The 13,139-nt window shown below is 45.9% G+C and overlaps 1 protein-coding gene across 1 annotated transcript in view; it reads left to right on the top strand.

Annotated features, from left to right (window-relative positions):
* Positions 1–5,078: 5,078 nt before the first annotated feature.
* LOC149362372 (uncharacterized) overlaps positions 5,079–13,139 on the top strand; it is an 18,547-nt gene continuing 10,486 nt past the window's right edge. Inside the window, exons 1-3 of the mRNA XM_089568279.1 lie at positions 5,079–5,597; positions 6,700–6,807; positions 10,115–10,162. Of these exons, the coding sequence (XP_089424405.1) occupies positions 5,517–5,597; positions 6,700–6,807; positions 10,115–10,162 (237 nt within the window). The 5' untranslated portion in view covers positions 5,079–5,516. The remainder of the gene's footprint in view (positions 5,598–6,699; positions 6,808–10,114; positions 10,163–13,139) is intronic.

Raw genomic sequence — 13,139 nt, 5'->3', positions numbered from 1 at the left:
ACCTTATTTGGCGCCGGCTCTCCAACATGCTATTCGAGAGCAGGTTGCTGAGGCGCTTCCGTCCACCCATTCGCCATCACCTGTCGCTGCTCCGCTGACGTACGCTGACACCACCCCCAGACCTGTCACCACCCCTCTGAATTATGCCAACGTCGTCCCAAGACCTGCCCCCTGTCCACTGACTTACGCCGAAGTCGTCGCACAAACTCGACCGCCCATGCACTGGGATCTTGTCCTTCCGTATATAAACTATGCGTACTATACCGAAACGCAGCTTGCTACTGGCTTCTCTCCTTTCTTCCTCCTTTACTGCAGCCACCCTACTGCTACCATCGACACCATTCGGCCGTACCAACCTGACACTCACGAGTATACACCTGTCTGAAGCCGCCCGGCACGCCGAAGACTGTCGCCGCATCGCCCGTGCTCTGACGATTGACACCCAGTGCAGAGAGCATTCCCACCGCGACCTCTGTCAAACAACGCCACACTTCCCCAATGGCTCCCTTGTGTGACTCTGAATTCTGACAAATACTCCGTGCCTGTCATCAAAATTTCTTGTCAAGTACCAAGGCCCATACCTTGTCCTGGAGCACACATCTCCTGTTAATTACACTGTAGAACCTTTCAACCCGTCTTCTGATCGCCGCCGCCGTGGACGCGAGACTGTTGACGTCCGGCGTCTCAAGCCATTCTACGAACCAGCCATGCTGCCGGCGGCCTAAATCGCCATAATTGTCTCCGTTTCTTCTCGGGGGCAATTGTAAAGACTAAGACGAACATTCTCTTTAGCGGCGGCATTGCGATCGCTGCGCGTGCTGTGTGTTCATCTTGGCCCACCACGGACTGCTGCCGCCCTGCTCCTGAGGTCCCAGTGACTTCTATAACCCCCTGGGCAGCCCATGTTGTTCTCGCACGCCAGAAAAACGGCACTCTACTGTTTTGCGTCCACTACAGGGATCTTAGTAAGGAGACGATCCCATACTACTACCCCCTTCCCCGCATCTACGACGCAATTGACGCCGTCCAACGCGCCAAGTACTTTTCATCTCTCGACCTACTCTCAGGACACTGGCAGATAAATGTTGCCGAGGAGGATAAGCACAACACAGCCTTTCGAGCCCCTTCCGGGCTGTACGATTTTACTCGGATGCCTTTCGGGCTGCGTACTGCTCCTAGCACTTTCCAGCGGGCCATGAGCATGGTACTCGGACATCTCAAAGACCTCGCCAGTGTGGTCTACCTCGATAATATTTTGGTCGTCGGTGGGAGCAACGATGAGCATCACCGGAATCTCGATAACATTCTTGAAAGATTATACAAAGCTGGCATCCGGCTAAACCGCGAGGAATTTCGATTTGGCCTTGTGGAAATCTCTTACCTCGGTTACAGGATTTTTGCGGAGGGCGCTCACCCGCTTCCAGAACCTATAGCAGCTGTCAAGAATTATCCCATGCCTGCCAGTCTAATGCAACTACTGACGTTCCTGCAAATGGCTTCCTATTCACGAAAATTTGTCGCCAACTTTGCCACCACAGCAGCTCCCTTCACAAATTTGTCGAAGACGAGAATTTTATATGAGGTGAGCGGCAGCAACGAGCCTTTCAAGCGCTCAAAGATCAACTGACTCAGTGCCCGGTTCTGAGTCATTTCCGCGAAGACTGGCATAGTGAAGTGTACACCGACGCTAGCCAGGCCGGCCTCGGAGCGGTTGTGCTCAAGCGCGACCCTCACGGTGCTGAGCACGTCGTCCCATACGCTGGCCGCAAACTGTCCGCTGGCAAAATATATTATCACTCCAACGGGTTGGAATGTCTGGCAGTAGTCTGGAGTGTCGGCGGCAAGTTTCGGTACTACCTCTTCAGGCGAAAATTTAGATACCCGGCGGACCGTGCGGCCGACCTTGTCTCCAATCATGCGGAGCTTCTGCAGGGTTGTGTCGATCTTGCGGTTGCGGTGATTAAAGAGTTCCAACTCTCTTACCTCATCGTTTTCAGGGATAGGGCCGCTAGCAAGGGAGAGGCCAATTTTGGTGATGCACTTCGGGTTGGCCCCAAGGTGCAAGAATTCTGTTTTGGTCCGGGAGCATTCCAGGCCACAGTGGCGAGCGTATCTGTACACGATAGTCGCCGCTTGTTGCAGGTCCCTATTGAAAAACCTCTGCGTGAGTTTGCACGAGAACAGTGATTTTTGTACGATCACGTTCATTTTGCACACGACTGCGCAGACATTGTGCGTTACCTGTACGCATTCTGTGCGTCCTGTGTGTACATATGCGCGTACTGTGAGCTGATAGACGTCCACGCACACTCTTTGCGTGTAAAAAATCGTGGACTCTCGTGGACAACTCTCTGTACGTGGACATCTGCGTGCTGAGAGGGGGCTTGCCGAAGCTGTGCGTGCTTATGTGCATACTGAGCAAGCTCCGTGAGGCTGCGTATGGCCATGTGTGCGTTTGCTTGCTTAGTAGCAACTTGTCGAGACTGTAAAGGCCCATTTAGGGTGAAAGCAAACAAAGTTCGAGCATTCAGTTAATGATTACTTCTCAATAATGAGCAATAAGCTCAAGTTTTGCTGTTTTATAATTTTCGTCTTGGCGTAAGTACCCATTAATCATTTTCAACTTCAGCAAACAAATAACCAAAAAATTATCTTTTAGTGCAAAATGCTTCCCTTCGATACTGCAGGGAACTGTACATGACAACATGCACACTGAGCAAGAACTTGTCAACATTGCAAGTTCATTGTAAAATAATGTAAAAAACAAGCTGCTAATGACTCTTACAGCATCCTTCAGTTCTTCCTTTAACCAATTCTGAAAGTTACAGATATCTTATAGATGCATGATGAAGGCCATCCAGAGCACTTACGTTGTTGCCCGTCATGCAGACAGCCATATTTCGAAATCAGAAGCAACACAACCATTTGTTGCTTGCACTCGAAAGGAGTCAATCAATGGAATAACTCTGAAAGGGCAACAGTGTTTGTTAGGTGCAACAAACAAGCTTGGGGATATAATCAGGTTCAATCAAACATGACGTGCAGAAAGCGAATTGTGAGCTGTAACAGGAATGTTACGAGGCAATTTCCAAAACCATTTCCAAAGCAATTTCCAGTCATTAGCATAAATTTACATACACGTAAAAAGGCCATGTAAGCCTACATGAAAAGACAGTTTTGAATTCACAGTTGGTGTCAAAAGTTCAGAAATTAGTGCCCTCTCTCAATTCCAGTGACAAATCACAGATCGATTAATTAATTCCCAGTATGGCTCCAGAACAAATCCAATGAATCTCAAATGTGCGAAGTATATATACCACACATGTTGCTGATTAGCACCAGCATTGCATGATGCATGGCTAAGTATCACACTCTTCATTCTTCTTCAATCTCTTTTGAAATTTGCACTACCACAAAGACCATCTGGATGGACTATGATTCCATCATATTGCTGAGAGTCACATTCGGAGACCAAGAGCAACACAACAGTGTGCTGCACATGAGTGGATATAATGCACTGGGACAACTGTGCACAGTAAGGAACGCTTGTAAGGCGTCAGGTATTTGCTTGGGGAATGTAATCAAGTTCAGTCATGTTTCATGTGTAGAAAGGAAGATAAAAGTTGTAGCAGAACTATGAAATCCAACATCCAATACTGAACTTTCCCAGGTGATCTACACACACATAAAAAGCACGAAAGGATAAGCTCAGCGGTACTGTTAAGTTTGATGCCCTTTGCGGTTTGACTTGCGCGTCTGTATGCAACCATCAGATACCATCTTGAAGTTACCAGAATGCCCAAAACAACTTTGTTGAACTGTTCTACTCTAAACTGAAATACTTTTTCTTAAAACATTTTTTTTTGCAACAAGCTGTGTAGCTAATTATAAAATAAAGAAAAGAAGCTGATAAAATTTTCTCATCTCAAACGTACTGATAAGTACACAAATCTGAGTGCTTTCAAGAGAGGTGACGCACCCGGTATTCAGTGTCCAGAAGCATACATAATCCTGCAGAATCCTATAGCAAGAAAATTTCTTTTAGTTGACAGATGGCTATGTCTGGTCACAAAGTCAATACCAAGTAAGGTGCATATCCTAACCTGCAATTACATGAAGCTGCACGTGCTTCATAGGCTGTAACTCCACCAATAACTGCTACCTATTTCCCACCTCTAGCACGAGTGCGGAATCAATATACAGCATGGAAACAGCAGTTTTGTTGCTTTAGCTTCTTTACTATGCTGTTTAGGCAAGAGACGAGTTGAAATATTTGCATGGGCAGTTCTCGATTGAAGTAACGTAAAAAACATCCGCACTCCTTTCTGCTGAAGCGACTGGTGGACCACTTTTGCATGTTGCATCTCGTATGACTTGCTAAGGGTCCAGACTGACACACGCACTTCGTCAAACCTTCACACAAAACACTCTTCGCTTTTGCTATAAGCTCCGGCCACAGGCAGTAAGTGTCCCGTCACCGTTCACATCGCAAAAGAAGGCAGCGCTCGTAGGCGGTCAGTTTGAGCTGACAGCGACAGGCGTTGCAGGCACACCGCCGACTAAGTTTCCAAGGAAGCCACACTGTAGAAGGGCGCCGTCTTGTAATCGAAACACACCACAGAAACAATGGCCACTGTCGCTGCTTATGAGCCAGGCATTTTTGCAACGAAGTTACCAGTGCAATAGGCCGAAAGGTTCGACTCATCAAACGACGGCATCGCACTGCTGACCTCATTATCGTTGTCGACCAGACATCCATAACACATATGCCCCGACGGATCGCTTAATTGGGAGCTACTACTACTCTTGGATGAGAGCGCGCCCACCGGCAGCACACACCGGTAATCCTCCTTCTTTTGCGATTCCAGCACAGTAACAGCGGCGCGCAAGACCGCCCAGCAGCAGCACGAGAAAACAAGCGAAGCTCATGGCGGTGATCTCAGAAACCATGCAGCATGTCGGATAGGCTTTGGATTTGACGCGCTAGACCATGCCCACTCACGCACGCACGCACGCACGTACCGACACGCATATTCATGCGTCCACGCGTCACAAATTTCTCAAGTTTTAATGCTAATATGTGCACAAGAACTTAATTATTTTTGTAACGAAAGTTTCATTTGGTTTTAGTCCTTTGCTATCGCACTGCCCAAAAGCATAGAGCCCGAAAGAGACGACCTGGAGGAATGCCTGGAGGCGATGCCTTTCTAAACGGGCCGAAGGAAGCCGGAACTGGCCGAAGCGCTAGCCAACGAACGCAGCGTCTGGGGAGGGACAGCATGGCGGTCAGCGTTACTACGTTTGTCGTGGTCCTCCTTTGTGGTGTCGAGGGCATGAACCATCGCTGGCATGAGCATTTGTCACTCTTCCGATATGTGATGTGCCGACAGCAGTGAAATTCGCTGGTGCGATGTACGAAAACGCGGTAAGGTGCTGAGTAAACCTGTGTTTATAGCGTGCGTCAGCGGGCTCGACGGATAGCGCGTCGTCCTTTGCGCGCCTTCACTGGAAACGCTATGCTGACGGGGGGCTCATTTCCTCCATGGCGGAGCAGCTGGTGGGAGACCACTACCCGGGTGACATCTCGCATCTTGGGGGTAAGTTAATTTTCTTCGAACCTGTTCATTATTTCAAAGCCTTTGCGCACAACTGGCCACGTCAACACAGCTAGTACAGAGACGCGAAGACGCAGTGCCTATCGCGGCAGCACAGCTGATCCGATCGCGGGGTGCACGATATCGGCGCCGTACTGCCGCCGTACTGCCATTCATCTCTCGCCGAGAATGGAATATGTGCCCGCCAATAGATCTTCGGCCCGGGCTTTACATTCTCGCCGCATGTTACGCTGCGTTAGGATTGAGCTTCCTCCTCTTTCACTTGTATTTCACTTGTACTTTTATAAACTGTGTATTTAAGGTACGAAGCTCCGTATGATCCAGCTGCGTTCGTACTTATAGCCGAGCCAGTGTAGTCGAGCCTTGAGTAGCAGAACGGTGAGATAAAAACAAATTGCTCTGAAGTTTTTCGCCTCTATTTTGGCATTCGCTTTTTCATACTTTGGCTCGGAGCTGAAATGGTACAAACAACTGCAAAATGCACACAGGTGCCCTAGCTCCATTTGCCCTAAATCCCGAAGTTGCAGTGAAATTTAAGGGTAATTGAGCCTTTAATATGTACGAAGAATAAACTTGATTGTTTCATGATTATAACCAATGGCGCAAATAAATCTGACTTTGACTTAAATATGCTGAGGTACCTCTCCAATACCTTATTTGATGTTAAAGGAAAAAGTGTGGTTTTTCTGCAATTGGCACTATTAATTCATCATACCTGTGAGAATGTGAAATCAGTGCAAATCATGCCAGATTTCAAATTGAGGGACGCATGCAGAATTTGAAGCAAACCAGCCTTCTACTGAAAATATCGTTCTGCTGTGGTCTGTTCTTTTGAATGGTGGCATGTATTGTAGAAACGGTGCTGGATATCGATATGCAAGTGATGTCTTGTCTGAGGCTAGCTTGTGAATGACTGCCGTGGTTATGAATTTCTTGTTGCCTGGCCCACTTCGAAATGTGGTTAAACAGTCATGTTCCATTCTGCGACCGGCTCCTTTTTGTGCCTTGCATTTTGCCTTACATGCTTGATTCTAGTCCATTTTTTGCACTGTGCTGCTGTTAAATGTGTCTTTTTACCTTGCAGCAAGCTCCATATAGCTTTACCAGCAATGCCTCTTCCAAGCTCTCCAGTATAGCTGTGCCAGCCTTTCACTTGGTGCTAGGATGCCCAGTAAGCAAGCAGGCTTTTGAGGTAAGCACTGAAGAAATCTTCCGACACAAGTAGCTTTTATTTTCCTAGTCCACTGCTACTTGTGTGACCCCTCGTTATGTTGATTTTGGCAAGTTAGGTTGCCTATTAAGGGCTCTCTTGTTTTTCACCTGCTGCTGTGGCCTACTGCATTGGTGTTCGGCTACTGAGCCCAAAGACGCGGGATTGAATTGTGGTGGCTTCGTTTCGACAAGGCGAAATGCATATTTGCTCGTGTGTTATGCAATGTCAGTGCATGTTAAAGAATCTTTGGTGGTCGAAATTTATGCACAGCCCTCCTCTATGAATGGAGCTATTGTTCAACTTTGAGGCATTAAAGGGACACTGATGGCAAGCTGAAGTTGACCTGTGATGATGAAGTTCCGCATCCTAACCACAAAGACGACACTTTTTCTGAAAGTGGAGCTTTATAAGCCAGAGAAAGCAAAACATACAATTGTCATCAGCACCGGCTGACTTCGGAAGTAAATTGCGATGCGCTGACTCCGTTTTTTTTTAGCACAGATTCCAGAGGCTAGGCTGAACATTCACCTCAGAACGGTTATCATGGAGTCCTTTGTGTAGACTTCATGAGTTCAAATCGAGTGGCGGGAAAATTTTTAAATGTAATTTTTGCACCAATCATTGTGTTGATGGCCTTTGCGCTGCTGTTAAAAACCGGGATAGCAGTATGGTATCCCATAAAACTAGGTTCAGGACTTGCAGGAAGTGGTTTATCACATTCCGCTAGCTTGTGCAAGAAACTACTTCAGGGATATGTGCAGGTGTCTTTAATGTGTTCCTGAGTGAGCACTAACTCGTTAGGGGGAAGGCAGCTTCTAATCTGGCACTACAGTGCCAATGTCGTGAGTGTAAATCATAAGATGACCCATCAGTGTGCATGCCTGATTTCTGTGACACTTCAGTGGTGTATAGAAGTGGTAAACAAATCTGTAAGGTATTTGATGCATATCTCCAAGGCAACGGCTGTATGAGTAGCGAAGCCATTAGTCAATCTTCAACGGAAAGAATTTTCTCTTTTAGATGACGTGCTTGTATATCAGTGACAGTTATTTGTTGTCCTGCCTTTCGCTGGTGTGGGTCATGTGTGGCGCATCTTCATGCGAGCCTTCTTTTCCTTCACAAAAAATTCAATTGATAGTCCAACCTGTTTTCTTCTCTTTTCCTGTGTTGCATCTTTTGGCTGGTTTTAAATCTGTAACTGAGCTCAGACCGTGATAATTACAGCCGGAAAACAGGGCTACTGAATGTGAGCTTGGCATACATGCGTACTGTATGTGTGAAAGTGCAGTTTACAATATTCAGAAATGCTTGATAGCCTTACAAGAATCTAAAATTTTTCTGGAATTCCTATTTGTTCTCTGTTCAAGTGTCGAGAGTTTTTCCGCTTCATCGTGTGATTAGAGCCACTTTGGTACTTAAGCTGAAATCTTTCCTTTAGCCTGCATGTTTCTCACTTGGGACAGAAACGTGGAGGCTAATTAAAAGAGTTCAGCTTAAAGAGTATAGACACCTGATCTTGGTGGCATGTTTTCTTCTCTATAATGATGCGGAAGACACTACTATGCATGAATAACCATCTGGTATTCGCGTGAGACCGCTAAATAATTTATAATCAACTTTTTCTGCCATCCTGTTTCGGTGAACAATTTGACTATGGCTATGACTTCAAAGAGAGGTTATAGGTCACGTGAGGCGTGGAAAAACTGCACTTATAATCGCTGCTTCATCATTTTAATTCGCTACAGCGCTGACGCCAGCATTCCTTAAGAGCCAGAAGTACCAATTGTATTGCAGTTTTTCATGCCTCACGTGACCAATAACCTCGCTTTGACGTCACAGCCATCATTCAGCTGTCGAAACCGAAACAAATACAGCAGCAGAAAGAAATTTGATTATAAATTATTTAGCGGTCATAGGAGGATGCCATGTGGTAATCCGTGTATAATACTTTATGCCTTATTACAAAGAAAAAAACACGTGCCAAACGATAAGGACAGCAAAGTGAGCTATGGAAAGAAAAATGATAAGTCTAACATTAAGAGACCAAAAGGGGGCGGAGTGGGTGAGGGAACAAACCCGGGTTAATGACATGCTACTTGAAATTAAGAGGAAGAAATGGGCCTGGGCGGGGCTTGTAATCGGAAGACAACATAACCGCTGGTCCTTAAAGGTGATGGAGTGGATTCCAAAAGAATGCAAGCATAGCAGGGGGCGGCAGAAAGTTAGATGGGCGGATGAGATTAAGAAGTTTGCGGGGATATGGTGGCCACACCTAGCAAAGGACAGGGTTAATGTGGAGACATGGGTGAGTCCTTTGCCCTGCAGTGGGCCTAGTCAGGCTGATGATGATGGTATGTGTCGCGCCTGCTGCTTCGTGCTATCAGCTGGCCCATGCTTGGCCGACCAGACTAGCCAAATTTGTGATGTGGGTTTTCTATTGCACCTGCATTTGTGTACACAGAGGACTTGAATGGTAGCAGGTGATCCTGTGCATGTGTTCACGCCACAGCACACATGACCCACACTGAAAGCTTCTCTGCCTTTATTAAGACAGCTGCATCAGTCTGGGGCATAACGTATCCCAGTGCTGGAGTATGAGTAAATTGCTCTGGAATTTTAATCTGGTATCAGGTAGCATAGCGCAAAAGAAGGCTAGCGCGGCTACCTAATATTCTCTTGGGCAGCGGTGTTGGATTTTCAGTGCCTGTTAGTGTAATCCGTGAAAGTTCACTGTAACCCATTCGTTTCGATGTAAGTTAGGAAGTCCTTAGAGCCCTGTACTTTTTAATGATAATAACAAGGTAATGCAGTAATTCAATTTTACCTGTTCTCTTTCAACACAGTAAAGTGCTGCTGGGTCGAGTTCACAGTTTTACTTTGTAGGTGTGCTCAGGCTGTCATCATCATCATCAGCAGCAGCAGCAGCAGCAGCCTGACTACACCCACTGCAGGGCAAAGCCTCTCCCATGTCTCTCCAATTAACCCTGTCCTTTGCCACTTGCAGCCACTGTATCCCCACAAACTTCTTAATCTCATCCACCCACCATTTTTTCCTGTGTCTGTGTCTTTTTCGCCATTCTGAAATTCAATCATACAAATGGATTGATGCACGTAGTGTCAGGTGCGTAATGTGATACCACCAGCTCACCCCAAGCTGTGCTCAGATTTGCCTCATTGCTGCAGGAGCAATAAGGCAGGCTTGAGGCTAAGTGGTGCAAAAACATGATTTTTCAAGAATGTCTTTGTGGAAATTGCAATTAATCATGTGAATTTGCTTTCATTTTAGGAGCTGCACACAAGCTGTGCGCCTTTCCATGCTGATCATGCTGGCCAGGTACGCTTATGGTTACATTACTAGGTTGTTTTCATAATGGCAGTTGTGGGTTTCTGTGTGGTTATAAAACATAAATTGTATAAGTATTTGGCCTGCCACAAAAGTATAGTGGTGCATTCAAGGCCAGTGTTACAAAGGGATGTTTTGATTGCTGCAAGAACTTGAAGGCCGCAGCTCTGTTGCCTTCATGCATATATTTTGTAAATGAAAGGTTTTTGTGACTTGTAGCCGGCCTTCAAGGTGCTGGTGTTTTGGCATCTGTTTTAACCTCTGTATGCAAAAGCCTTGCCAAAAATAGCTATCAGGAAATGCGTCCATTGGAAGAAAAGTGACATAGGATTGCGATCCTTCCGTGCATACACCAGTTATCTCATTCTTTGAAGAATGCTGGAGCCAGGTGCAAGGTTGTGAGGGCCTTTTGGCCCCTAATAAGCTTGAGCACCTTTGCCCACTCATTGACTAATGGAAGACAGGCATTAGTAAGTGAAAAAAGCACAATGTCAAGCACAGCTTAACAAATGTAAACTGTGCTCGGTTGTGTTTTTTCTCACTTCTTTGCTACATGATTGAAGATAAAGGTGCTATCAAAGTAAATGAAAGTAAATGGAAAGCAGTATTAGTGAAAATTTTTGATTTCATAGCCTAATTTAGATTGCCCAAATTATATAGTGCACCAATAAATTTCGCACATTACGGTTTGAAGGCAGGTGTACTTTGTCCAGGCCGGCTGTTGCATCAACCCAATATTAAGGGAGTAGAACTTGCATACCTAGCTGCCTCATCTCCACAATCTTGTGGGTCATTGTAACTTGTCCATCTGGACAGGGGAATGTTTCCAATGCTGCCTTTGTTTTTTGGCACCATGTCTAGCAGATGCAAGGAACTGCCAAGCTCCCGACCGCTCAGCTAAAAACAGTGTCATGCGCAATGCAAGCATCAACCTTCCTACATGATTACAATTGCAATTACGATTGCAATGAGGTTTCTGGCAGTAAATTCAGTTGTGAGTCATTGCTCATGCTGTGTACTTCCTTTGCCCCTCATCTCTGGGTCCTTTTCCTTCTTGATAGTCTTCCTGGTCTGAGCTTCTGTGATAGCCTGTTGACATACACGAGAGATGGCATCTGTGAATTTAGAGTGTTATTGACTCTGACTGAAAAACATGCACTTTCCAGGACTACTACCTGCAGATGTGCCATATCTGTTTTCATAGCCACTGTTGTGCTGTAGTTTTGCTATCCACTTCCCTATTTTGTAATGGAAGATTTCTAGGCTGTAGCAGGCCAGACACATATAACTGTAATGCATAGAGTGCTGTATACATTAGTTAAAATTCATCGTCATCAGCCTGACTACACCCACTGCAGGGCAAAGGCCTCTCCCATGTCTCTCCAATTAACCCTGTCCTCTGCCAATTGTGGCCACCGTATCCCCGCAAACTTCTTAATCTCATCCGCCCACCTAATTTTCTGCCGCCCCCTGCTACATTTACCTTCTCATGGAATCCACTCTGTTACCCTCAAGGACCAGCGGTTGTCTTGCCTTCGCCTTACATTCCCTGCCCCAGGCCATTTCTTCCTCTTGATTTCAAATAGGATTTCATTAACCCGCGTTTTTTCCCTCACCCACTCCGCCCGCTTCCGGTCTCTTAACGTTACACCTATCATTTTTCTTTCCATAGCTCGCTGCGTTGTCCTTGAATTAAGCTGAACCCTCATTGTTAGCCTCCACATTTCTGCCCCATAGGTGAGTACCAGTAAGATACAGCTGTGTTAGACTTTTCTCTTGGGGGATATTGGCAAACTGGCTTTCACGATCTGAGAGAACCTGCCATATGCGCTCCACCCCGTTCTTATTTTTCTAGTTATTTCCCTCTCATGATCCGGATCAGCGGTCACTACCTGCCCCAAGTATACATATCCTCTTACTACTTCTAGCACCTCGCTACCAATTGTGAACTGCTGTTCCCTTGATAGACTGTTGAGCATTACTTTGGTTTTCTGCCTGTTCACAATTCTGCTCTGCCTGTCTAACTCATTCATCATGCTTTGCAGTTCATATCCTGAGTGGCTTAGCCAGGCAATGTCATCAGCGAATCGCAAATTACTTAGGTATTTTCCAGTAACTCTTCTCCCCAACTGTTCCCATTTCAGGCCCCGGAACACCTCGTGTAAACAGGCGGTGAATAGCATTGGTGAAATCGTGTCCCCCTGCCTGACACCTTGCCTTATTGGAATTTTATTGCTGACCTTATGGAGAACTATGGTTGCTGTGCAGTCGTTATAAGTATCTTCCAATATTTTCACATAACACTCTTCTACACCCTGATTCCCAATGCCTGCATGACAGCTGTGGTTCCACTGAGTCAATTGCTGTCTGGTAGTCAATGAAGGCTATATATTGGGGTTGGTTGTATTCTGCCCATTTCTCTATCACCTGATTGATTGCATGAATGTGGTCTCTTGTTGAGTATCCTTTATGAAAGCCTGCCTGATCATCTGGTTGATTGAATTCGAAGGTTGTCCTGAGTCTATTAGTGATTACCTTAGTAAATACCTTGTAGACAATGGATAGTAAGCTGATCGGTCTGTAAATCTTCAAGTCCTTGACATCTTCTTTCTTATGAATTAAAATAATGTTCGCATTCTTTCAAGCTCCTGATACGCTCGTGGTCACGAGGCAAGCGTATGCAGGGTGGCTAGTTTCTCTATCACACTCTCTCCATCCTTCAACAAATCTGCTGTTACCTGATCCTCACCAGCTGCTTTACCCCTTTGCATTGCTCCTGAGGCTTTCTTTACTTCCTCCCTCGTTACTGGCGGGATGTCCCATTGCTGTGCTCTACTGCCTCTCTCTGTAACGTTCTGATTACATTCACTACTGTAGAGATTTGTCTAAACTCTTCGGCTGCTTTAACTATCTTATCCATATTGCTTATGACATTGCCCTCTTTGTCTTTTAGCGCATACATCTGGTT

The sequence above is a fragment of the Amblyomma mixtum genome, chromosome 2 (assembly GCF_055824585.1).
Source record: "Amblyomma mixtum isolate Tamu chromosome 2, ASM5582458v1, whole genome shotgun sequence".
NCBI classification, from domain to species: domain Eukaryota; kingdom Metazoa; phylum Arthropoda; class Arachnida; order Ixodida; family Ixodidae; genus Amblyomma; species Amblyomma mixtum.
This window is presented reverse-complemented; position numbering and strand designations above follow the sequence as displayed.